At 36.4% G+C, this 26,946-nt stretch overlaps 3 protein-coding genes and 1 long non-coding RNA gene across 4 annotated transcripts in view; 2 read left to right on the top strand and 2 right to left on the bottom strand.

Annotated features, from left to right (window-relative positions):
• The window catches only part of LOC144091650 (retinal-specific phospholipid-transporting ATPase ABCA4-like), a 28,433-nt gene extending 22,797 nt beyond the window's left edge, over nt 1-5,636 (top strand). The window contains exons 36-50 of the mRNA XM_077624167.1: nt 41-210; nt 309-486; nt 561-676; nt 749-896; nt 970-1,093; nt 1,168-1,297; nt 1,388-1,508; nt 1,973-2,035; nt 2,124-2,230; nt 2,932-3,073; nt 3,242-3,376; nt 3,458-3,561; nt 3,640-3,732; nt 4,549-4,798; nt 4,860-5,636. Coding sequence (XP_077480293.1) covers nt 41-210; nt 309-486; nt 561-676; nt 749-896; nt 970-1,093; nt 1,168-1,297; nt 1,388-1,508; nt 1,973-2,035; nt 2,124-2,230; nt 2,932-3,073; nt 3,242-3,376; nt 3,458-3,561; nt 3,640-3,732; nt 4,549-4,798; nt 4,860-4,979 — 2,001 coding nt within the window. The 3' untranslated portion in view covers nt 4,980-5,636. The remainder of the gene's footprint in view (nt 1-40; nt 211-308; nt 487-560; nt 677-748; nt 897-969; nt 1,094-1,167; nt 1,298-1,387; nt 1,509-1,972; nt 2,036-2,123; nt 2,231-2,931; nt 3,074-3,241; nt 3,377-3,457; nt 3,562-3,639; nt 3,733-4,548; nt 4,799-4,859) is intronic.
• A 602-nt stretch (nt 5,637-6,238) lies between these two features.
• Nucleotides 6,239-7,385, top strand: LOC144091651 (uncharacterized). The gene is made up of 4 exons (XR_013305791.1): nt 6,239-6,331; nt 6,949-7,026; nt 7,118-7,186; nt 7,268-7,385. It is a non-coding gene; the product is annotated as an uncharacterized LOC144091651 (long non-coding RNA).
• Nucleotides 7,386-8,066: 681 nt separating this feature from the next.
• On the bottom strand, nt 8,067-10,938 carry LOC144092116 (uncharacterized). The gene is made up of 8 exons (XM_077624900.1): nt 10,872-10,938; nt 10,562-10,590; nt 9,959-10,111; nt 9,672-9,771; nt 8,775-9,123; nt 8,493-8,596; nt 8,296-8,405; nt 8,067-8,207 (listed from the first exon to the last, which is right to left on the bottom strand). The coding sequence occupies exons 1-5, from the start codon at nt 10,936-10,938 to the stop codon at nt 9,107-9,109; spliced, it is 366 nt and encodes a 121-aa protein (XP_077481026.1). The 3' UTR covers nt 8,067-8,207; nt 8,296-8,405; nt 8,493-8,596; nt 8,775-9,106.
• Nucleotides 10,939-17,046: 6,108 nt separating this feature from the next.
• olfm3a (olfactomedin 3a) lies at nt 17,047-26,820 on the bottom strand. Its single transcript, XM_077624439.1, has 6 exons — nt 26,597-26,820; nt 21,029-21,172; nt 19,966-20,121; nt 19,646-19,865; nt 19,101-19,207; nt 17,047-18,372 (listed from the first exon to the last, which is right to left on the bottom strand). The coding sequence occupies exons 1-6, from the start codon at nt 26,663-26,665 to the stop codon at nt 17,695-17,697; spliced, it is 1,374 nt and encodes a 457-aa protein (XP_077480565.1). The 5' UTR covers nt 26,666-26,820; the 3' UTR covers nt 17,047-17,694.
• Nucleotides 26,821-26,946: the final 126 nt, after the last annotated feature.

Below are 26,946 nucleotides of genomic sequence, written 5' to 3'. Positions count from 1 at the left end.
ACAAGGTATATTGGGACTTAACTATTGAACATCTGCTTAGGTTTGGTATAACAACAAGGGCTGGCATGCCATGGTGTCTTTTATGAATGTGGCTAACAATGCCATCCTGCGTGCAAACCTCCCTAAAGGAACTAACCTAGATCAATATGGAATCACAGTCATCAATCATCCCCTGAACCTCACCAAAGAGCAATTGTCGGAAATCACTGTGTGAGTTTCTACTTGCCAAACAGTATTCGTCATAAATCCAATGGAAAACGTGTTATTTTTGACAACTTTTTGCTTTCATTTCTTTGTCCATTCACTAGTTTGAACACATCCGTGGACGCCGTCGTAGCCATCTGCGTCATCTTCGCCATGTCTTTTGTCCCGGCTAGCTTTGTCCTCTATCTCATTCAGGAAAGAGTTACTCAGGCAAAACATCTGCAGTTTGTCAGTGGTGTCAGCCCCGTTATCTATTGGATGGCCAACTTTTTCTGGGATATGGTACCTGTATGATCCTCGCTATGCTGGTTTGATTAAAAATAAATTATAATGTAATTTTGTGTGTGTGTTTACAGGTGAATTACTCGATCAGTGCACTCTTGGTGGTGCAGATTTTCATCTTTTTTGATAAAAAGTGCTACACCTCCAAAACCAATCTGCAACCACTCATCGCACTACTCATGCTTTACGGGTAAGTGTGCATAAATAATATTAATGAATTGTACGTCACAATGGTAATTCCCATCTATCTGCTTTTTCTCAGATGGTCCGTCACCCCCATGATGTACCCAATGTCCTACATGTTTAGTGTCCCCAGCACAGCTTATGTGTCTTTGTCAAGTATAAACCTCTTTATTGGCATCAACAGCAGTGCCATCACTTTCATCCTGGATCTTTTTGAAGGCACCACGGTAAGAATTTACAACGGTAAGCTTCCTCGTCCAATGATTACATCTCTTTAACATTTTTTGGCCTGTTTTCAAGGCTTTATATAAGTTCAACCAGCTGTTGAAGACAGTGCTGCTCATCTTTCCTCATTATTGCCTGGGTAGAGGCCTCATAGATATGGCCATCAACCAGGCTGTGACTGATGTCTTCACCCGTTTTGGTGATTTGCGTTTCATTATATAATGGAAAGGTGAAGAATAAACTCGTGGGCGCTAACCTCACGTGTTTCATTAGGTGAGGATCACAGCCCGGACCCCTACAACTGGGATTTCATTGGAAAGAATCTTTTCTGCATGGCAGTTGAGGGATTTGTATACTTCACCCTTAATATTTTCTGTCAATATCGATTCTTTCTGGATCAATGGTAAGTTTGCAAGACCTATCAAACCTTTTTATTGTGTAGAAACATTTATTGTCTAATCAAGTGGGTTTTGTTGACATGACCCATTGACAGGATTCCAGATGGGTCGAAACCATGTAATCTAGATGAAGATGTGGATGTGGCTGAGGAACGGGAGAGAATCTATAAAAGTGGGAAAACAAGTGATATTTTACATGTTTGCAACCTCTCTAAGGTGAGATTAATTAATTTTTTTTTTAATTTACATTTTTGACCAGATGGATTATTATGGAGTTTCTTTAATGTGGGAATTAAGGAGGAAGTATTTTTATATCGTTACTAGTAAAGCAATCTTAACCTCCTTGGATCTGGCGCCCTCGTGTGGACATCACATTTTTTGCTTGTCACAAGACTACAATGTTAAATTTTAGACTACTCTTATGATGTGGACATCATTTTTATCAGAAACTACATCATGTAAAAAGATCATTCTTTGTTTTTACACTCATCAGGTCCCAATTAGCCTAAATATCAAAGAAAAAATAAAATAATCTGGGTCTTAGGAGGTTAAACTGTAAATCATTTCTTTTCCCAACATTCTTGCTCATCTTCATTTTCAATGATTTTTTTTGGTAAAAACAATTTAACATTTTTAGCCAAACATATTCTTCACGTGTGGTCTTGTCTTTTGCTCCCTAGATATACACAGGAACTCTTACTCCTGCAGTGGATCAAATCTGTATTGGTGTATCACCAGGAGAGGTTTGCACAATCGTATAATAGTATTTGATTATACGGTCACTTTAACACTCATTAATTGTATTATTTTTTTCCCCGTCTTGATTGTCAGTGTTTCGGTCTCCTGGGTGTAAATGGCGCTGGGAAGACCACAACGTTCAAGATGTTAACGGGAGACATTGATGTTACCACAGGAGATGCTTCAATTGCTGGTCACAGGTTTGTCCAGCCATGCTTATTAAAATGTTGTGTCATTTAAAGGATCACTAGCAGTAGCCTTTAACATCTGATAGATTTATAGAACAACCGTCATGGTCGTTATGGCTTCAATTAGTCGCACCATGTTATTTTGGTCAAATATTGTTGCTCCAGTATCTTGTGCGGTCGATTGGTCGCCGGTCTTTTGGTCGCGGTCTTTTGGTCGACCCGACCGCGACAACGGGCGACCAAAAGACCGGCGACCTAAAGACCGACAACCAAAAGACCGGCGACAAAACAAGGTAAAACAACACGGTCTATGCATCAATAAAAGCCAACAATGGCCATGAGCAATTTCACTGAGCCGACGTGTGAGTGTATAAGAGTTTGTATGTACATGCGTTGTCCCTTTAAGAAGCTACGTGAGTCAGGGTCTTAACAAGTTCTCCAACAAAAAACAATACAAGTCCGGGAAATTTGGAGCTTTTCTTTAGCCTAATAATTAATAGGACATTAAGTATGACTAAATAGTCATTCGCAGTTTGTATTTAGGGAATTTAAGCAACAATTTAAATGGTAATTATCACTTACCTTCCGGGCGACCAAAGGACCGGCGACCAAAAGATCGGCGACCAAAAGACCGGCGACCAATCGACCGTGTACCCTCCAGTATTGCCTAATCAGTGTTTTATTGTCGGTCTTCCCCCACCTCTAACCATCAGCATTTTGACCAACATCCTGGACGTCCACCAGAACATGGGCTACTGCCCCCAGTTTGACGCCATTGATGAACTTCTCACTGGAAGAGAACACCTTCACCTCTATGCTCGCCTCCGTGGCGTACCAGAAGCTGAGATCAGCAGTGTAAGTAGGACTTCCTCACAATTCCTAGATAAAGAACTGATGCTCATTTGAAGGAGACCTTGTTCTTTCTAGCAGTTTTTAGCTAACCTGTTTATTATAGAGTCCCCATAACTACTATATTAACCTCACACTTGATAAACCTACATTTTCCTATTATAATTTGGACAGATTGCCGAGTGGGCCATTCAAAAACTGGGCCTGTCAGAGTACGCGGGTCAAAGCGCTGGAACGTACAGTGGAGGGAACAGAAGGAAACTGTCCACAGCTATTGCCATGATTGGCTGCCCTGCTCTGGTGTTGCTGGTGAGCATCCAAAGAACTTGGGATAAATTCCAAGATGGAGAAATAGCAAGATGATGTTTTTTGTGTTTTACGCACCACAAGGATGAACCCACTACGGGGATGGACCCTCTCTCCAAACGCTTCCTCTGGAGCTCCATCGTTAGCGTGATCCGGGACAGGCGAGCCGTTGTTCTCACGTCGCACAGGTAGATGTGAATTGAAATTTACGCATTTGGGATTATTGGCGTGTGGGGAATGTCATTAAGATTGTTGTGCTTTTGCAGCATGGAGGAATGTGAGGCATTGTGTACACGTTTGGCCATCATGGTCAATGGATCTTTTAAATGTCTCGGAACAATTCAGCAACTCAAATACAAGTTGGTACTTTTGTTTTGTCATCCAATTACATAATAATGTGTCACCTAAATATATCTGTTTGTTAGTTATGGGCAATTTACAACCTAATTACCGTATTTTGCAGACTATGAGTCACTTTTTTTCTTAGTTTGGCTGAGCCTATGACTAATAATCAAGTGCGACTTAAATACGATGCAATTTATAGTCCAATAATCTATGTTTTATGTATATTATTTTGTCTCATGTTATTGTAACATATGACAACATTCAAATACATTTTAGTCAGTGTGTGAATTGCACTAGATCACATGTGTTAAAGTGGCGGCCCGGGGGCCAAATCTGGTCCGCCGCATCATTTTGTGTGGCCCGGGAGAGTAAATCATGAGTGCAGACTTTCTGTTTTAGGATCAAATTAAAATGAAGAGTATAGATGTATATTAAATTTCCTGATTTTCCACCTTTTATATCAATAATTGTACTTTAAAAAAAAAAAAAATTCTGTGATTTTAGTTCAAAAATCATGTTGTAAAATCTAAAAATATATTTTAAAAAAAGCATAAATAAACATTGTTTTAGATCTATAAAAAACTGAATATTCAGGGCTTTTAATCCAGTTCTTTTAATCCATTTATTTAAAAAATATCTAAATATTATATCTAAAATGCTCCGGCCCACGTGAAATCAAGTTGACGTTAAAGCGGCCCGCCAACCAACCCGAGTCTGACACCCTTGCATTAGATGGTGAAATTGGTCTCCATAATTTAAGGATTCCCTTGTCAATCATTAATTTTCTAAGGTATCTTTCAAGTACTTTACTGTATTCGCGTTATCATTAGATTTGGTGATGGTTACGTGGTGACCATGAAGATAAGGGCCTCCAAGTCAGGCGGCGCACCTGATTTAAACCCGGCAGAAGCCTTCATGGAAAACACCTTTCCTGGCTGCATCCAGAGAGAAAAACATCACAACACCCTGCAGTACAAAATTGCCTCCTCGTCCCTGGCAAGAATCTTTCAGATGGTCCTCGCTAACAAAGACAAGCTCAACATCGAGGACTATTCTGTATCGCAGACAACTCTTGATCAGGTAATGATTTGCGTTTAGAAACAAAGCTTTTTTCTCTTTAATGTCTGTGTGCTTCTTGCAGGTGTTTGTAAATTTTGCCAAGCAGCAGTCGAGAGAGGACGACGCCATTGTTTTGCATCCAAAAGCTGCGGGGGCACAACAAGGGGATCATGGTAGCCCAGTTAGGAGAATAAGAAGATGAAGGGATTCCATCATTATTGACCTTTTAAGATGCTCTGATCTTAAAGTTTATTAGCAGAGCTCCAACATATGATGGTGCATTTACACTCAAGCATAACTAATGTGAAGTTTACACTATTCTGTTTATAGTTTAGGAAGCTGGGATTCGAACAATGCTGGTTTGGAGAACACAGATGAGTATGAGGAAGACCTTAAAATACCTTTGTATGCATTGATCTACATTTTGGCTTGTACCGTTGGGGTAGATGCAATTAACTAAAAAGTGTAGCAATAATGTGCCTACAATTAGATGCTTTTTTTGCTCACCTTGTAGGCCTTGTGAGCTCAAAACAGCTCTAGATTCAGCACAAATGACGGTGACGGAGATATGGCTTGTCACTGAGTGGGAGCTTTTCAAAGAATGCATTTTCAATCCAAATTATTTCAATTTTTGATGCCAAGCCAGACTTTTTATTATTGTTATTATTTGCCTTGCAGTATTGAGCACTCATAGAGTATAGAAGAAAAATAGCACTTTATTAACCAGGCAATATTTTTGTTAAGCAGACATCCAATTATTTTTTTCTTGCGCTTTGCCATACAGTACATGAAAACAAAAGGAAATTTATTATGTGAGTATGTTTAAGGAAAGCAAATAAAGATGTTTACCTCCAAACCTTGCAAAGGCCGGTCGTGCATTTCACATCTATGCCTTCATTATTGCAACGTCTGAATCAATCCAACCCTGAATAACTATTTTATGGCTGTAAAAACTTGACTGCAGCTACAGATGCGACACATTTTAAAAAAGCATCACTAATAACCTCGGCTCCAGCACCCCCAGCGACCCTAGTAAGGATAAAGCGGTTCAGAAAATGAATGAATGAGCTATAGCATCCCTCTTTGAGTTTAAAGGTGCATTACAGTTGCATTGTAGTACACTGAATACAACTAATTGGACTCTTCATCAATGTGGTTGCTAATTTATAGATATTTGCCGTTATAAAGGTAATGTGCACAAAAATACATTCATCAACACGTGAATGAATGAATGAACTATAGCATCCCTCTAAGTTTAAAGATGCATTAGAGTTTCATTGTAGTTTACACATACTGTTTTATAGCATCAAGACTACAAAAATGACGACTATTCTACGTCATCTTCAAAACATAGATAAATATAGTTAGAAGGACAAACCCCCTCGTTGAGTGCGGTAAACAGGCCACCATCTTTTCCACATTCAATATGGCAGGACAATGCGGGCGTGGTTACGTCTATTAGTCTATTGGTGCCGCACGTAAATTATGCACATGCGCAGTATCTCGCCCCTTAGAGCCGCGTTTTCGATGATGGCGGACGACTTGCACGACGAGGTAAGGCGTTGTAGAGCAATTTTATCACGCTACCGGGAGATTTTTAAGGAATCAGTTGAGCCCAAAACCCCAACAAATATGTTAGTTAAATGCCAGGTTGAACACGCCGTCGACAAGTTTAATTTGGGCTCCTTTTCCTCATCGGCTGTTTGCCGCATGTGACTAGTAGCTATTAGCATTAGCGTCACGACGGCACGTCCCATTTGATTTAAAAAGTTTGTTGCCCGTTTTCTCTCCATTATTGAGTCGTCTTTTGAATTGAAACAAACAAAGCCATCAACGGACAGTTTGTTGGGTAAAGGCTCACTCAAAAATGACATCCGGATGCACAACTTAGTTTCTCGTGTGTTGTATTTAACAGATTTCACTGCGATTGCGAAACACCCATTTGTAATTCTAATTGTTCTGTTTTCACAAAAAAAATCATTTCTCCTTTCTCCTCGTTGTTAACGTCACTCTGTATGTTTAATCGCCTCGTCTGGAAAAGGGAAAATAGCACGGAGCACTCACTAACTTATCTTGATCGTTTATTAAATTACGTGTAAGATTTCTCTTGCCTGTAATAAATGTTTGGTAACTCCCAAATAGCTTGGTTAAATCAAGTTTTCTCTGTTTAGCTTCAAGATGCATCTTTTCCCCCGTGCCCAGAACACTCGCCCTTGAGTTTACAGGAGAGAAGACTGAGCTAGATCAAGGTAAATCTAGTTTTAAAAAAAACAATCCTATGTTTTGAATCTCCAGTCTCTATATATAACTTGTGCTTTTTTGCAATTTTTCCCTCTTTAGGAACATGCATGCAGGTCTTCCTGAGTTTCCAGAAAACACGCACCCTTGAGGTTACAAGCCCAGATCAAGGTAAAAACTAGTTTTTAAAAAACACCCGAGCCTATATCTATTGAATCTCTTTATATGAGAACTTTTGTTTTTTTTTCCCAGGCCTGTGTCCAGACTCTAGAGCATCTCCAAGTGATTTTCCTTGCAAGTTGCCCACTTGAAGATGTGGTGTCACTAAACTCTGCACTTAATAGAATATCCAAATAAAAGTGTGTAACATACTATTTATATCACCATGGTGAGGTGTCACTGTTTACTCGACTAGGCTTAAGGTAAGGAAAATATTTTAAACATTTAATGTTAGAGTAGAAATATTTCTAAGTATTTTTTCTAGTGTATTTTTCCACCAAGTATAATTCTTCCCATATTTTATCAAGTCAAATTTTGAGTTATTTTTCCACCAAGTAAAGTTCTTCCCATATTTTATTAAATCAAATTTTGAGTTATTTTCTAGTGAAATTTTTCCACCAAGTATAATTCTTCCCATTTTTTTATTAAGTCAAATTGTGAGTGGTTATTTGGTAGTGTAATTTCCCACCAAGTATAATTCTTCCCATTTTTTATTAAGTCAAATTTTGAGTGGTTATTTTCTAGTGTATTTTTCCACCAAGTATAATTGTTCCCTAAGTAAAATTCTGAGTGGTGGTTTTCTTGCATATTTTTCCACCCAGCATTTCTTTAAGTCTAAGTAGTTTTTTTCTTCCAAGAATAATTCAGTTTCTTATTTTAAAATGTGTTTGTTAAAAATGTATCTTTTGTCTGCAGGTGGAGAAAAAACTGGCTACATTGATCAACACTTCAAATGTGATGCTAACTTCCAAGTGTTTACCTGTTAATAAAAGTTTTGACTTGTAATGTTTCTTGCATTCTTTTGCTAGGTAAATGAAGGATAAAACATGTATACAATTTAAAAACTTTTATTTTTCCACAAAAAACAGGGCTTTCACTGATAGGTTCGGGTAGGCCCTCCAGCATTTTTAAAAAGAGCAGTGCGTTCGTCCAACGGTAAATGGACGAAAAATCTCTCCAGCGTCTTGGAATTCTGAAAGACAAATAAAAAAAATTAAAAGGGTCCCTTACAACAAGTCAAAATTTGACCTAAAAAAAAATTAAAGGGGTCCCATACTCACAATTGGGGCTTTCACTGATAGGTTCGGGTGGGCCCTCCAGCATTTTTAAGAAGAGCAGTGCGTTCGTCCAACGGTAAATGTACGAAAAATCTCTCCAGCGTCTTGGAATTCTGAAAGACAAATAAAAAAAATTAAAAGGGTCCCATACATCAAGTAAAAATTTGACAAAAAAAAAATTAAAAGCATCCCATACTCACAATTGGGGCTCAAGAGGTTTTGGTAGACCCTCCAGCATTTTTTAAAAAGAGCAGTGTGTTCGTCCAACGGTAAATGGACGAAAGATCTCCAGCGTCTTGGAATTCTGTAAGACAAAAAAAAAAAATCAGAAGGGTCCCATACACCAGATCCAACATTTTGAAAAAAGTCCCTAGTCTGTCAATAAAATAAGTCAGGTTTTTTTCAATCATAATTAAAAGTATACTTGACCAGAAGGCCATCCCACTGCAAAAGGGAAACAAATGGAAATATTATACATACACCTCTGATGGCTCAGGAGCTTGGTTTTCTTTTTCCACTGCAGAGGCAGAGACTCAAAAATAAGAGTCTTCATTACAGGGCTCTTCCAATCCAGATTTCAAGGGCCCCTAGCCAGTCTATTTTCCATGTCTTCCAAAACACCAATATCAAATGATTGTGATCAAGCTCCTGGACAGCTTGCTGATCACTTGATTCAGATGTGGTGGGAGATATGGGAAAACATACTGGACAGATTCCCCTGAGAACCAGAGTTGGAGACCCCAGCTTTATAATGACAAGTACCAGCGAGGGGATGTTGGTGTCAAAGACTGCCATTCACCGTGTCACCCTTTCTTCAGCGTTGGGTGGACCCTGAAGAGAAGAAATATACAAAGAGTAGATTTAGTACACAACATTAGAAGAAACAAAACCTAAAACACGTGTCCTACCTCATCCACAACTTCTACCTTGACTTCTTTGGTCTTAAAATAAATATCCCCAAAAGTCATCTTTGCTTCCATTTTTTTCTTTTTACACTGAGCAAAATTTGTTATTTTACCATATGTTTAAATTTGAGTCAGAAATGACTCCTGGGCTATTGTTGGTTGGAATGAATGTCTCACTTAAGCTTTGTCAAAACCACATTTAAAAATAAAAAAGACCTAGACCAGGGACAAGTATATTCATTCTATAAGTGTACCGTTTATTCCATACACCACTGATGGCATGTGTGGGTGGGAGTTAACCACACTGGTGTATTGCTATTAAAAATCAACACCAAACCAGTTAGTATGTTTTGATCCCAAATTTAAGTGTCGTAATAAAAAAAAGCTAATTGAGCAAAGCCTTGAAAACTGAGCTCTGATATTTAATGATTAAACAGAGAAAATAGAAACTAGTATTTTAAAAAAATGACTCACTTTGCTGACAATAGCTCGTTATGACGTCGACAAGCTGCGCCTTTTTGGTCGTTTTGGCCACATTCTTCATGCTTCCCAGCAATCTGTGCTCGTCGAGGAACTGAAACACACAATGGAATGATTTTTTACTCAACATAAAGAGTTATAGGTAACGCAATGTAGCCAATTTGTTTGCAAACATTTGTCTCCAAACACGTGGGGCTACATCACGACAACGAAGCACGCTGGCATCAAAACGCACTTTTAAAATGAGAACTGGAGCTTCGAAATCCCCAACGAGAACATACCGAATGCGCTGCATCGTCCTGGGAGAAGTTTATCGGGTCTTTCTTCGTTAAATCGTCACTTCTGAGCTGCTGTGCAGTCCAATGCGTACTGACTCCGGGCACATCCGCCGTTTTTAACAATGGCGGCCACTTGCACTCTGACCTCGGCCACGCCTACTAAAAATAGACACGAAAAAATATTTTTTTTTCTCTTCATAATAACGTATATTAGACTAATACAAATTATTATTAAAACAATGTAGTATTTTTGTGTCTATTTTTTGTGCATTTCACATCTATGCCTTCAGTATTGCTACATCTGAATCAATCCAACCCTCAATAACTATTTTATGGCTATAAAACCTTTACTGCAACTACAGCTGCGACACATATAAAATGCATCAATAATAACCTCATACAATTTAAATATAATTTAAGAATACGTATATTTGCTTTGCAGCTCGCTACAGATAGCTTTTAGTAGTTCCGGCTAGCCCACTCTCACTAGCCAATCATAGTTTGTGAAAGCGATGACGCGTCGCTACGCTTTGTTGTTGCCAACTCGAAATCTGATTGGTTAAAGCAACAGTTTCGTCGACGCTTATTTTATGCTGCAGAACTGACCGTGAAGGCTTGAAGGTAGATTTCTGACCCTGGCAACAAATAATGGCTTAAATGTGATTGGTTAAATGCTTAAATATGAAAACACACATCTGAAAGTGGCAGCCTAGTGGTGTGTGTGGAGTTTGCATGATCTCCCTGTTTGGGTTTCCTCCCACATTGCATGCATAGAATTAAAGTGAACGTGATCAGTTTATAGGGTACCTAATATTGGCATACTGATCAATATAGGGCTCCACCTAAAAGGTCATGCAAAGTTTACAGACACAATTTACAGAGCATTCACTTCAGCATATAATATTCATCATTCTACCTCTGTTCTCTGAGAGGTTTGAGTATTTGCCCACATGTTGAGGTTTGACAATTTGCCTTGAAAGCATCCCATAGTTTGCTACTCAGCAATACTGTCCTGCCTCAAATGGCCCACATATTAGAGAAGGTAATAACCCACTAATGGCTCCCGAAATACTTGCTGACTGACCAAGCAAAAATCATTGAGAAACCTTAATGTGGTGTATGCAGAGTGGTCAAACTAATTTTGGCAAGATTTTCAAATAAATTAAATAAAAAGAAAAGAAAAAAAGACCAAGCAAAGCCAGATTTTTTTAAAGGTTGATGTAAAATTGAACAAACATTGAATATAATAGACATTTCCACAATCCCACCTAATATTTGGGATTCACACTTTCACAGTTAAATGTTAATTGATGTACTTATGTAATAGGCATTCTAGTGAATTATTACTTTAGCAGTAGTTTACTATAAAGAATATTAAGGAGCTGGTAGTACTTTATTCACCTTGAAAATGGTCATCCAACACATAGAAGTGCAGAATCATATTTATCTCATGCATACAGAAGAAAAGAAGGAGTATTTTTTGTCAAATGTATCCTTGTTTTGAGTACAGCATGTCATGTCATTGAATTTCATAACAAAATGCACATTTGGAGAACTAAATTAACCACTATGCTTTGTCTATCTTTGTCTTTGTGGTGTAATACTGCCCTCTTGTGGAGAAAAGGCTAAATCCCAATCAGCTCAGGGTGTCTGCCTGAATGAACATTGTTAGATGAGGTCTTTTAATAATGTATATTTTGTTGCATTGTTCAAAAGGCTTCATATATAAGAGATTATGTTTGTAAATCTCAATTAATGTTTACTATTATGAATGTTTGAACGTCTTTCCCACTTTAAAATACAGCCACAAGAATCACTCAATCAATTTTTCAGGAAATATTTCAATCAAATTTGAGCTTAATTATACATGTAAAGGTAGATTTCATAGAGATATTACATAGGAAATCACAATGTAACTGTTAGGTGTACAAACAATACTGTATTATCCATTTTACTCACAACACATTAGTCCTTCTTCAACATTTGTTATGCATTTCAGCACACGTGTATACATGCTTGGGGGTTGTTAAATAATTGATGCAATATTATATTGCTTGAATTCATTTCTATGCATTCTTTTGTTGAAGCTATTTGAAGCTAACAGGCCATCTATAAATTGCATTTAAGTACACACATTCAATTATCCTGATAAGGAGATAATAATTCTGGATGATTGTTTGTATTCTCAAATATATCTCATGATATATATATATATATATATATATATATATATATATATATATATATATGTATATATATATATATACGTATATGTATATACGTATGTATATATATATATATATATATATACATACGTATATACGTATATACATATATACATATATATACATATATATACATACATATATACTACATATATACATATATATATACATACATATATATATACATACATACATATATATACATACATATATATATATATATATATATACATATATATACGTATATATATATATATGTATATACGTGTGTGTATATGTGTATATATGTGTATATATATGCGTGTATATACGTGTGTATATATAGGTATGTGTGTATATAGGTATGTGTGTATATACATGTGTGTAGATATGTGTGTATATGTATGTGTATATATAAAATAATACAAAATACTGGCTCTTACTAGAATAGTTGGAAAATTCTAACTACTGCCACTTCACAATTTGGATTCCTAAATACAATTTCTGTATTCCTCATATAGTTTCCCCCCACAAAATAAACAACAGTTTTTCCAAAGGTTAAACACTGACCTCAAAAGAATCTATTCCAAGAAATGTCGTTTAAAGTGAAACACGTACAGTTTCAACGAACTTCACTGATGCAATTCCTTGCAGCATTTCAGCATCTACCCATATGCATTTTTTTCCATTCAAATGAGTTCCCTTCATTCAGTATTCTCATTAAAATATCTACAAACCTCTCCACCCCAGTAGGGGGATCTTTCCAAAAAACTGTGCTTGTGATTGCTATGAATTTCATCACTATCCTCCCAAAAGTCGACACAGACTAAACTAACATAATTGTAGCAGTTAATATAATTCATGTGATTTGACGATGCAATGGAAAACTAATACAAACAGAAATGCACCATTAGACTTTGTGCACAATGCTAAATATTAATGATTTGGCGTCACTTTCAAAAAGGCCAACATCTATTGAAGTAAAATAGATAAATAAAGTGCCTTTAAGTAGCTTGAATGGCATTGTCAGCACAACTAATTCCTTTGGGTTTGCCAGTTAAAGATCCCCGCAACAAAGCCTAAGGCGAGTGAGTGTTGTTCCATTCTCACATTTCGACTCTTCCATGCTTTATTCAGGAAGCAAGTCACTCACTGGCCCACGCTATTGATGAAAGGCTAGCGGTGGTTCGATGATGTCGAAGTTCATCACTGACGCTTTTTATGTCTGACACTCTGTCAAAAAGTTTGACATTGCCTTGACATCAGATGCTTTCTTATGCTGACTTATTATTGGCAGTGCCAGCACTCAGGAAGAGCTGAAGATGTTCTTCGACAGCATATTTTCACGGGAGAGGTCCTTTTTAGATAAGTGAGGACTCAACCATACTCAGTGTGATGGCTAAGAGACGTGAAAAATGAGGAATGACCTCCACATACTACACTGTGGGAGATGGGGAATATATTTTAAAGAAGTGGAATAAGAGAGTTGGGTTTATGTAAATTGAATTGTGCCTCCTGTAGTTTGCAAAACAGAGGATGGATACAGGGATATTAGTTGGTATTTCAATTTATTGGCGCTGTTACTGTTATTCATGTCAAATTCGCAAGTTAACGGAATGCAAATTACAATAAATGGGCATCAATTGGGAAGAATTGCTTTATGTTTTGCAACATATTCTGTTGTAAATATACATTTTGGATGGTAAGTCTTATTTTTCATAGCTTGGCTGGTCCTGCTAATTATTATGTTGAAATATGTAATTTTCACATTTTCTTAAACAGGAACTAAATGGATAGTCAAATCATATATGTTAATTTTATTTTTTAACTTTATTATTTTATAATTATTACTATTATTACTATTATAACTATTATAACTATTCTTACTATTCTTACTATTATGACTATTATTAATACTATTACTACTATTACTATTATCATTATTATTATCATTATTATCATTATCATCATTATTATCATCATCATTATTATCATCATCATTATTATCATCATCATTATTATCATCATTATTATTATTATTATCATTATTATCATTATCATCATTATTATCATTATCATCATTATCATCATTATCATCATTATCATCATTATCATTATTATCATTATTATCATTATTATCATTATTACTATTATTACTATTATTATTATTACTATTATTCCTATTATTATTATTATTACTATTATTATTTCCAGTTTATTTTATTAGAAGAACAGCTCTTTGTGTAATTTCTCCTAGGTCATCAACAATCTCTACTGCTAAATCTTGAGTTTTAGTACTTTTTAAGATAGCATCAAAGTCTTAAAAAGGTAATTTAAATATCAAGAGTATTCAGATCATTTCCCCCCAAAATTGTAGCAACATGAAAAAACAAATACATTATAATATTGAATTTAATCATGACTTGACACCCTCTTTTCATGTCTTTTCATCAAATATGGTACACCGCCAAAACACAACAAAAGCAATGCAATCTAATTTTATGGGACATTTCGAAGGGCTAGTAGGAATCTTGTTTTGTTAGTCTACTTCAGAATACTATAGACTGAATGTCAAGGTGACCTGAGTGATTGCAACCATGCCTGAGGCTAAATGATTGCAATCCACCACAACCCTCAGTAAAACTTTCCTTCCCACATATCACACACACACACACACCTCAAACCAGATTGCTCAAACCCAGCACCAGACGACCTAAAAATGAAAACCCTCCCATAGTTTCTCTGCAAATAACCTCAACTCTATGTGTGGTTAATTTAGAGCAATACAGTGAGAAATAGCTTTGTGAGACCATTCTGATGTTTAGTTCAGAGGTGCCACTTCTGAGAAATGAACAACTGAATCCATACTGATAATACAACATGGCGGCAGGCTGTATATATATATATATATATATATATATATATATATATATATATATATATATATATATATATATATATATATATATATATATATATATATATATATATATATATATATATATATATATTTACATTTAATCAAAAAGTGCTCTGCTTTTCTCCCATTCTATAAGTGTACCAGAGAGACTGAAGCATAAAACATATTCTATCAATTCAATCTGTGTTTTAGCGTTCACGCACACCAAGCAAGCAACGCAGCAGCCCCCCAAAGGCAAGGAATGATGGAAAAGCTTTTTTATCCCCCTTATTATTCTCCTGCTCATAATGTGACAGGCTGGACATGGCCGCCCTTTTGTGATTTATTTTCTTGTTAGAGAATTTTGATGGCCATGCTATTATTCATGGTGAAATATACTGAATATATTAAAATGGAGTTTATTGCAATGCCTTGTTAAATGTTGAGCACACATTCAGGACTTAGTATTCATTTTCTTTTAGATTGGTGTATAAAATTGATTTTAAATAATAGCAGAGGAGTAAATGTTGTTTGTATGCGTCTATTGCAGGTCATGAAAAATATATTATAGGTATATTTAATTTCAATATTCATGAATGATGAGAATGAGATTGTAAGGAAGATAAGGAGATAAAAAAAGGGAATTATTGCACCATTTTTAGGGGCATTTTAAGAAAAAAATGATTTACAGATGTGTAGCAATGTTAATGTGCAGATAATTATTATAAAAAGGGCCAACATGCAAACACTATTAAACTACTTGCATAAAAAGAAAAAAAAGTCTTGAATAAAAATGAAACGGCTAAACATTAACACAATATTCCACTTGCGAGAGCACTCAATCATTGGATGAAAATTAATTGGAGGGCTGAAGTGGGTGTACTTCAGTTCACACTTTTCGCAGTGAAATAATTATTTCCAGCTAATGTGTACAAACAAACAGAAAACAACTCAAATGATATATGGTGAGGATAAAGCGGTTCAGAAAATGAATGAATGAATGAACTATAGCATCCCTCTTTGAGTTTAAAGGTACATTACAGTTGCATTGTAGTACACTGAATAAAACTAATTGGACTTTTCATCAATGTGGTTGCTAATTTGTAGATATTTGCCATTGCAAAGATTTTGTGAACAAAAAATACATTCATTACTACTATACTATACTACTACAACTATATCGGGGTGGCGAACACGTGGATATTGAGCCGCACGTGGCTATCGACAACAGCAAGGGTAGTTGATGTGTTAACTCTGGCTAACTCGCATTTGATGTGTGTGTGTGTTGAAGGTGGACACTTACCTTTAAATGAACACATTGTTGTTGTTTTGCAAGGAGAAGATTATAGTCTACATTAGAGGTGGGCAAACCGAGGGCTGATTGCAGGTTTTTGTTGCAACCGATCCAACACAAACAGTTTAACTAATGAGGTTTCTGCTGAAACAAGAAGCACCTGACTGCAATCCACTGATTGGACTTCGAAGATACCAGATTGGTGGAAAGGTTTTCTCTTATAGGTTGGAATGAAAAACCACACCCACTGGAGTAGTTTGCCCACCCCTGGTCTACATGGTCACTTAATTTAATGTATTTTTTTTACAAAGTCTTCTGCCTTCCTCATTAATAAGTTGAGGTTTCCACAAACAGAAATGTTTGCTATTCATCTTGATCTGCCATTTTTTTTAGAGCAGCGCTGCAGGTGAACTGAGTTATTTAAACATTCAAGACTTCTTCCACAAAACAAACAAATCCCCGACAGGCTGCAGGCTAATTCAAAATAAAGACAAGACAGAGGGTACTAATTATTGTGATGTCCCATGCATATTTTCCCTCTAAAGACTAATGATGTGTGTGCTTAAAATGTATTTACATGAGTTTCTGTGTGTATTCATAATGCATTATATGTAATGTACTTTGCAAATGCACTCACCTGACTGACAATAATGTAACTTTATCTGTCAATCCATTCATCATCGTTTAGAAAATGGATTCCCAAAGTATTTCTTATTAAGAAGAATCAATCACTTTATAAATACTATTCTCGATGAAACAACATTATTACTTTAATCTAGTTTTAAACTGCTTAAAGAAATTCAATGAATCCTCTTAGCCAAATATATTGTCATTTAATCCTGGAAAGGTTCCAATTGCACTCACTAAATGTTTTATTAAATATACATCGAACATCGACTTTAAATTGCGACAAATTTGCTAAATTGCAGTGATACCAAGCACAAGAAGCAAATCCTAGCAAAGCTATAGAAAAATAATGCACAGTATAAATGCATGCATTAACAACATTTATGAACTGGACATATATGATACATACTATAGCAATCTTATATGCTTACCTTTGTGATTATCACAAGAAATAGTCAATTTTTATGTGCAGGCAGGTTAAAATTCACTTTCCCTTTTAACTGGGATAACTTAAATAACCTTGAAATAAGATGGACAGTAAAGTTTTTAAAAAGGTTTAACGGTCAGATGGATGTTTTCTAGTAATGTATTAAGAAATGTCTGTCCATGCTCTATGTTGGTGTTTTGAGTTTAAAAACTGACCAAAAGCACACACTAAGATATAAATAAATAAATAATATTCATTAAAATAACTATTTTATGTTTCAGATGACTTTTAAGACCCATCATCTGTCTCTATCACATGGAATAAGGTGATGTTAAATATGACCTGGTGTCCATTATTCCAGGCATACAACACTCTTTCCCTGGCATTGTAATCAAGCATGGAAATATGGAAGTATTGATTGAAAAACGGAATATCGATGTACTCATACGTTGAAGTCTTTGTGGAGTACGCGTAGTAAACCTTTGCTCCAGACATGTGAGAGTTGGTGACATAGAGCGTCCCACAGATCATGAACGACTCCCCCGCATTCCTTTTGGAGTATTCCGTGTTCCATGTGTTGAGGACCTGCAGCGTGTCCGGATCAATCTGGGAAATGACCAAATTCCCAGCATTTTGGTTGGTGGCATACGCAACCCACATTCCCAGTTCATCCGCCATGACATCAACGTCCGAGTACCCTCCCCACGTGTATGGGTACATGTTATGGAAGCCAGCAAACTCCAACGCTCGCTGGGCCAATACCGTGCCGGTCTCGAAGCTGTACTTGACAATAATATTGCTCTGGTACTTGTTGTAATAAAGTGAACCATTGTAGACGATGTGATTGGTTCCCTCCCATTTGAATGGAAGGCTGTAAGTGCGAGCGACCACTCCTGCCGCAAAGTCCTCCATTGTCTTGAACTCTCGAACGATCTTACTGTTGGTATAACCGTCCATGAACCAAACCTATGATAAAGAGATTGAATGAGTGAGTGTAGATAGAGTGGAAGGGTTGGATGAATGAATAGATGACATTTTGATCAATGGATTGATTGATAAATTTGTTTAGATTAGATTAAATTAGAACTATATTTCATCCTGTATTCAGGAAACTTCTTGGTTGCGGTAGCAAGACAGACATAAGACACAGAAGACATTGTAGACCTAGTTAAAAAACTGGAGCCACACACAGGAAGTCCACTGCAGACTTAGACTGAGGTTACCGCACAGTCCCTCAGTAGTCTGGAGGTTTTAAAGATCATCTTCCTTGCCTAGATCCTCCTAAACTGTCCTATCACCTAATCAGCAGCAGGTGGGGGTTTATTCTAATAAATAGGTTGCATATTTAACTTCATGGAAATTGCTGTATCAAAATAAGATCCAACACAAAATAATAAAACCAGAATGCGGTATTAATGAGGCAATTTAAAGGGGTTGGATAAGACTAATCTGTCAATGTGAATTGCATTGTTTTGCAATTCAATGGCTTTTAGTTTGCTTAATGTGGTTCTATTATTGATGTAAACACCCAACCTGTTTTGTGGTGTCGTATAATTAGACTGTATTTTGTCCGATTTGTTGCATGTCGTCATTGCCCTGCGATTGTTAATTTAACTACTTAAGATGTATAACAGACGTGAAAAATATATGAAAGAGAGTTAGCTATAATTGAAAAGGCAGAACGTTTAACTCACTCTGTTGTGTCTTGTAGATACAAGGGAATCGGTCATCCATGCCCCAAAGCGGGTTCCAGAGGTTTTTATTGTAACAGGTCCATTGATTTTCATTAACTTTCCACATGCTGTCAACAAAGAAATGCAGAAGTCAATGGAAGTGATTGAAAGTGACTGGATTAGAATGTGTGTTTTAGATGGCTCCTGCTTGTATATTACATTTGCACCACCAAGGAATTGCTATTAAATTTCCTAGGAATGTATTGTCTTATATTGGCCAATAGAAAGAGCTCAAAAAAGGCCATTACAATTACAATTTCTAACCAACATACATTGAGTTGACAAAAACGAGTGGACTCTAAGAGAACTTATGAAGGGTAAAAAGACAAATCAGAATCCATAGTATTATTTTAAGTTAGATGCAATCCTTACGCATTGGTTTAAGACTTTGAAACTCACAAATTGTGTACTTTGTGCAGTTTAATACTTAATAAACCCAAATTTGTGTGTACGAGCCATTAAAAAGTCAATTTTCCCAAATAAAAATGTCTTCAAAATCCACTCACTTAGTTTTCCCATACAGCTACGAAGCCTGTGATCCAGTCGCAGGAGCCGCTGATAGAGCTCATCATAGTCATATACACCTAGTTCCTCCTGGATGCCTGTCAACACTGATGACAGATTCCTAATCTCTTCCTTAAAATGGGAGATAAGTGCAGCATCCATTTTATACTGCTCCAACACAGGAATCATTGGTGTCAGCTCATCCATCTTGTCTTGAAGTTCCTAAACGAGAGAATACAATAGAAAGGATGTAGATACAGTTTACACAAAGGAATGCCAAGTTGTGAATCTCAGATTATAATAAATATACAAAGAAAAAAACCTGGAAGTTTCTGGTCATGAACGATTTCCTGTCATCCTCAATCTGCCGGAATTTTGTCCTCAGGCCCTTCATCTGGTTCTCCATTTTCGACACGTACTGAAAATCCCTCTGAGTTCGCAGATTCAGAACCTCAATGGACTGAGTCATGTTCTGCACCTGCAAATCATCGTAACGTCAAAATAGTAGATAGATCAAAACACCAGGTAGGTCCAAGCATGGTGATATGGAAACATTGATTGAGAAACAGAATACTGTATTTTCATGACTATAAGGCGCACATAAGTCTTAAATTTTCTCCAAAATAGACAAGGCGCCTTATAATCCAGTGCGCGTTATATATGGACCAATACTAAAATTGTTATCACGATAAAATACAATTAATCAGTCGATAGGGTACACCGACTCTACTATTTTCCCGTAGACAAAATACTGCGCAGTGACTGCTGGGATATGTAGTAGTTCTTTTGTCAATACACCCAATGGATTGTGGCCTGTATACATCGACATCAATACAGCTTGACGAAGCATGGAAAGCACCATTGGAAAAGTTACGCTAGCTACCAGCTAGCTACTATTTGCGAATGGATTGTGGCCGCCTGGACGAACGTATAAAACTCAGCGTTTTTGATGACTAATTTGGACAATTGTTCAATTCGGACACAGAAAATGAGGACTTTGATGGATTTGTGGGTGATGATGACGTGAGTAAGTTGTAAAATGGCTAAATAAAGTACAACCGAACTCAGTTTTGCTTCCGTTGCCTTTTTAAAAACGTGTTTTTAGCGTGTGGGTGTAGCGTGCAAGAACTAAATATCCCAGCAGTCACTGCGCACCGGAAATAGAATCTGGGGCTGCTTCTGGTAGCGAGCGCTATTGCGGTTAGATATTCATATATAATATATGCGTCTAAAAAACGGTGCGTCCTTTGTGTGTTTAAAATACAGAAATAGCACCCGTTACTGACACTGCGGCTAAAAATACGATGCGCCATATAGTCGTGAAAATACGGTATGTATGTATCTATGTAGTACCCAGAATTTAGAATCTGTTTCAATGGGCCTACCTTCTCGAGGAGATGACGTAGCTGCCTGCTTTTAGCATCTCTGGAGCACAAATTCTGTTCTGGCGCCACAACCGTGCAGATACAGCGTCCATCGGCATCCTGGGCAGAGCTGTATACCTGCCAACCCTCCTTTGGTCCCATGGTCTGTCAGCACAAAATCAATTAACAGGGGGACCAGAATAGTTGATTTTTTTGTTTTACAAGCATTCTATTTTTCAGTAAAATTGGAAACTTGCGCTCCACTTATACAATGTCAAAGAGGTAAAGTGAAGAAGTGGTTGAACACAAATAATTGAAGGAAAATGAAGGGCTTCTTCGATTACATCAGAAAAAATGGTAGAGCATCTTGAAAAGGAAAAATAGGCCTTTTTGGAAGGGTTGCTTGCATAGAAATCTCCTTATTGATCGAAGAGTGGGTTAAATAAGAGACTGTGGTGAAGATGCTGACAGCACACATTGCTCTTTTAAATGTGGTGATTCTAAATTCACATGAAAATGTCCTATGTTTCTCTGTTATGGATAGTGTATTGTAACTTAAAAAGCTGTCTCCATTTCAAATTTATTCTGGGAACAAACACAAAAGATCAATTTGGCTGTCAGATGGTTGCGAGATTCATTGCCATAATAATTCTTCATTTGCTTAAATATTACCACCATCACTCAAACGTCCAAATTTGGAACAAGCACAGCATATTGGAAGGCACTGGAGAATGAGATTATAATGAAACCCCTGTAGATAATGTAATTAGATTGACTTGCAATTATTTTCTCCATTCATAATTTGTCTTTGTCCTCTGATATTTTTTTTTATTTTTCATTTTAATAATGAAATATTTTACCATATAGTATAACTTTTATAATGTAGCCTTTTTTGGTTTATTTTTCATTCAATCATTGATTTACCGAGCCGTGTGCTTACAAGGGTCGTGGGGTGCCGGAGCCGATCCACGCCAACAATAGGAAGTAGGCAGTTTACACTCTGAAATCATTGCCAGCCATCGAGTTTAGTGAGATTTTACCAAAAATGTTGTATAAACAAAGTTCTTGGGTAAACAAATGCAAATTAGGCCTCATCTTTTTCTCCTTTGTTAACACTATAACCTTGGCAAAGCTCTTTTGCTCTACTGAGTATACCATTCGTGTTTCTTTGTAATCAATCTATACACAGTCAAGGTCAAAGTTTCTTTTACTCCCTATTATCATTCTTTAAAAAAAAAAAAATACTTATTTTTTTACTTGAACAAACAGAAAACTCTTGAACACATGAATAAAAAAAATCAGTTTCCGGTTAATATATGCACACACAAAATTAAGTGATAAAAATGACGCTAGGAATTGTTGTTCCGACAGCAGAACCCAATAGTATAGTGTTAAAAGCAATCAGATATAAACCTTTTTTCCCCATTGTGTGTGTCTGGATAAAGCTCTTTTTGGCACCCTTCCACAATGTACTCATTAGTGTTTTTACAAGAGCTATAGTGCATTCAGTGCTGCAGGCATATCTTCCTTTCTGAGAGTTTTGCTTGTATTTTTATGTACTGAAATTATCCTGTTTTGGAATCCACCTTGATTTGTAAAACAGTACGAGCTTTTGATGGTCATTTTTTAATTGTTTTTTCATAGGAAACATACTGCACAATAGAAGATGGTTCCCCGTGCTGACTATATAACAAAAATGTCCTATCTACCTTCACTACCTTCCAGTCAAGCCGTGATGAGCTTGGTGTAACGTTTCGAGCTTGCTGGAATCAACTTATAATTTACCACACTTTTTGTCTGCACTGTTGCTTTTGTGCAACTCTTTGTTATCAGGCTGCTACAACAAGTCTCCAAAGGCTCTTCAGCTGGGCTCAAAGGCTGCTGCACAAGAACCGAAAAGAAAGATACTACTTCAGTGCTTTCCTAAAATAATAGGACGTGACATTGCATTAAGCTGCTCTAAAGCTCTATGGTGAATCAAAACGGCATGCTAACTCATTCAATGCTAGCCACCTACAAAGGACTGTTGATACATCTTGTACACAATAGCTTCATTTTCAGTAAACACCAAATTGACCAATGGAATAGACTCTCTCTCTTACATCCTAGAATTTCAAATTAAATGAACTATGGCTTCCTGGCAAATTAAATAAAACCAAGTCTTAAAGATCAATTATTCTTATAATTAATTTATTATTATTATTATTATTATTATTATTATTATTATTATTATTATTATCATCATCATTATTATTACCTTTAGTATCATTATTATCATTATATCATTATCATCATTATCATCATTATTATCATTATTATCATCATTATCATCATTATCATCATTATCATCATTATCATCATTATCATCATTATCATTACTATCATCATTATAATCATTATCACCATTATCATCACTATTATTATTATTATTCATTATAATTTGCCTACCTAACAAATTTGTCCACAAATAACAGAGAAGTAGTCATTTTAGAAAGCCCCTCACCAAGAAAAAGCAGAAGTGAGTCAGATCATGAGACCTCCCCCCTGGTCTAAAATTAGGGGAAAAAGCTTTTTGTAAACAGAAACATACAAACAGAAGAGTAAATTTGTTGCTGATATTTTGGGGGGCAAAAAACACAACAAAAAACACAACTGTTGAAAGATAGAGAGGTAAATATCTCTGAAAACATTGCTAAGTGCTCAGAAAAGGCTAAACTCAGATGCTCACTAACGTGAATTTTCACATAATTTATGTACGTCTTGTAAAATCATCTAAGAAACTACATTGCTCATCAACTTCAGCAGAATTTCACTTTCATGTTATTGTGCTGGGTTACATCTATTTTCTTTTAGCCAGCTCTCTAATCATTCTAAGGCAAAACCCAAGGCAGCCATGACAAATAGCCACATCCCAAAGACAGGAGCCACCATCAAAACAGTAACACTTGCTTGGCAGTGCACAACAAAACACAAGATCCTTCCTTTCACATCTGACTTTGATTAAACGTGTCAAGGGAAATTAGCTTCTTCGAGGTGCACTACACAGTTATCGTTTGTAAACTCAGGCCAAACATGAATGTGTATTTTTGTAAAAAAAAAGCAAACACATCTTGGCTGGAACAATAATAATAATCCTACATAATACAACATGGCCAAATCTCGGGTAAACAATAATCATAATAACAATGTGACAATAACTTCCGAGCAGAATTGTGTATTCATATGAGCTAAAAAATGAATTATTTGGAGAAAGCTTCCTCTTCCTAAAGTTATGTGTCTATTACCACTCCATGTTCAGCCTTCTAAAGTAGCTTCCCTACAAGATTTGGGTGCCTTTTCCATCATTATCCTCCTTCACAATTTTAATGACTGAGTAACAAATACATCCAATGCGAGTACTTTCTAAAATCTTTTTGAAAATAGAATATATATGAAGAGGCATACTTTCTTAAAGGTACATTCCAAAGTGCATCAAACGTAAATATAATATAACATTGCAGATATGCCTCTTTTGAAAGATATCTTCCTATTTTTAAATTGAATTCCATGTATGCACATCATTTCTCATCCTGAACAATGACTGCTATTTTAAATTTGACTGTATACAGCTATAAAAATTGGTTATTCATTGGAATTCCTCGTTCCACATTTTATTCAAATGCTTATCAACGGTGGAATACATTCTTCCCCGGAACATGTTCCATTCCACCGCACAGTTGAAAATATGTATCCATAGTCTATTCATTCCAAATAATGTGTTTTCTGGTCTTATACGAAAACCAGATGATTGTGTTGCATTGGTCTAATAATCAAAAATAATAAGTCGCCTACAAATTAGACATTGCCAGACAGAATACCAGCAAGGTTATGTAAATATCAATCATTAGACTATAGGGCTTTAGTGAGATATGTCTTTTTTGCCATCATAGTTTTAATAAGACTTGGCCATCACTTTTTTTGGTGCCTGAGTGGTTTAGCAATTTACTCCCAGTTCACCCTATGCATTTAATCTTGGCTTCAGAGTAACTCATTAAGCTTTTTCAGGCATGTTAATTCATTGACGTAATGTCAAATAACCAAAGCCTCTGTTAGAATGTTGCACAAACCAAAAACTGGGTGCTAGGTTGAAATTGTATACCTCTATTCACATAATTTAATGATATTTTTTTTGGGGGGGGGGGGGGGGGTTACATGCTTTGACATAATTTCTATTGTTAACTAACACAGTTGGATATCAATTGCAGCTTAGTCACATAATGGTTGTCTTTTATTTTTTGCCTTAGCTTCAATGTAACCACTTTCTGTATTTTCTCCATGATTGAGAGTTATAAAACCAAGACAGAAGAAATTGTACCCTGCAAAAGTTTCTTTAGTGAATTAAAATAACAAGTGGGTAGTGAAGATAAAACAAACTTTCCAGTAAATTCCTGTGCAAACATCAATTCCCTCATATTGTCCTCCAGGTGCGGCGCCTAATGTGTAATCGCACAAAACAAAAACGCCACTCGTCATTCTGATCATGGTCTTCTATTAGCAGCCACATTGTTATTACCTGGCTGGCATTGGCTAGATAGAAGGCTGTGCAATGCAAATATTTTAATTAACTCCCAAAGACTCATTTGGGGATCAGACTACAAAGACACTGGAACAAAATAGGCAAGAGACTGCTTAGCCGGTATAGCCCCGTATTAAATTTAATATTTTTTTAAGTGTAGTTCTAACAAATTAAATGACATGTCAAAATGCGAGGCATAAAATTAGTCTTATTCAATACATCAAGAAATAAAGCTGTGCATGTGGGACGTCTACAGCTCATGAGCGACAGCTTAATATTTGCGGCTTAGAGTAATTCTGTTAATATACACTTTTAAATAATATTTGAACACTGAATCGCAGACTGTCAAGAACCCTCAGCAATTAGCATGCAGTTTGCGCACCCGTAATATTCATTCATTCATTTTCTGAACCACTTTGCCTCACAAAGGTCATGACTTTATCAAATGGTGGTAGGATATTAATTGATTTAAACACAAAACATGAATGATTATGTTTGCCCATTAAACTTAGAAGGCAATTCTAAAAAGATTTCAAGTCTTGATGCATGATTTTTGGTCTTTTTTCTATAGGAACCATATTTTCAGCACTAGCGTATGGACAGCTCCTTTTTTTTACCACAGGGAGCAAAAGGATTATCTTCATTGAAACAGGTTTGCATATGGCCTTATTGATTAAACTTTTGCAAGCTTGTGTTGACAGAGGTTTAAACGGCAGACTGTGTGAATGTATTAAAGGTATTTTAGAAGCAGTAAATGCATTGGCAAATACTGGTGATGATTTATTGAACTTATTTCGGTTCTAAAGTAACACGATCTGTTTGATTGTGATGTAAAAATTTGTAAATTACAAATCAACGCTTAACTTGCTTGCTGAATTGGAATTTTTATAATTCACAATTGCACAGAACTTATAACTAGACATATATTTTGATATCAAGGGGTGCTGAAAAACAAAATACATGTTTTGTTGAAACACTACCATGGAAGACGGGTGATAAAGTGATCAATTGAAAACATGTTTAATAACACTTACCATAGATGGGCACAATCCAAAGATGGTCAGGGACAGCAAGGAGCACAATATGCTCAACAGGAGTCGCATACTGACTGCCCGTGTGCTGCCACTTTCCTCCGAACTGGATTCTTACTTCACCATGCGCAGCCCCACCGAGGCTAGTGCAGTTTATATAGGATTCTTGGAGAGCACAGAGTTGGGAGGGAGCTCAGCTCGCAAATAAATGTCCGTCCTCTCACCGGCATCACACCCACCTCTCGTCAGTGAGAGCAAGGAAAGGACTCTGAGGGCAAAAGCAGCAGCAGAGAGAGAGAGAGAGAGAGAGGGAAAGAGAGAGAGAGAGAACTGCCAAGATGGTGGCAGGGAAG

Source organism: Stigmatopora argus, chromosome 17, assembly GCF_051989625.1.
Source record: "Stigmatopora argus isolate UIUO_Sarg chromosome 17, RoL_Sarg_1.0, whole genome shotgun sequence".
Classification (NCBI taxonomy): Eukaryota; Metazoa; Chordata; class Actinopteri; order Syngnathiformes; family Syngnathidae; genus Stigmatopora; species Stigmatopora argus.
Note: the sequence above shows the minus strand (reverse complement) of the source record. Positions and strands in the feature narration are given on the sequence as shown.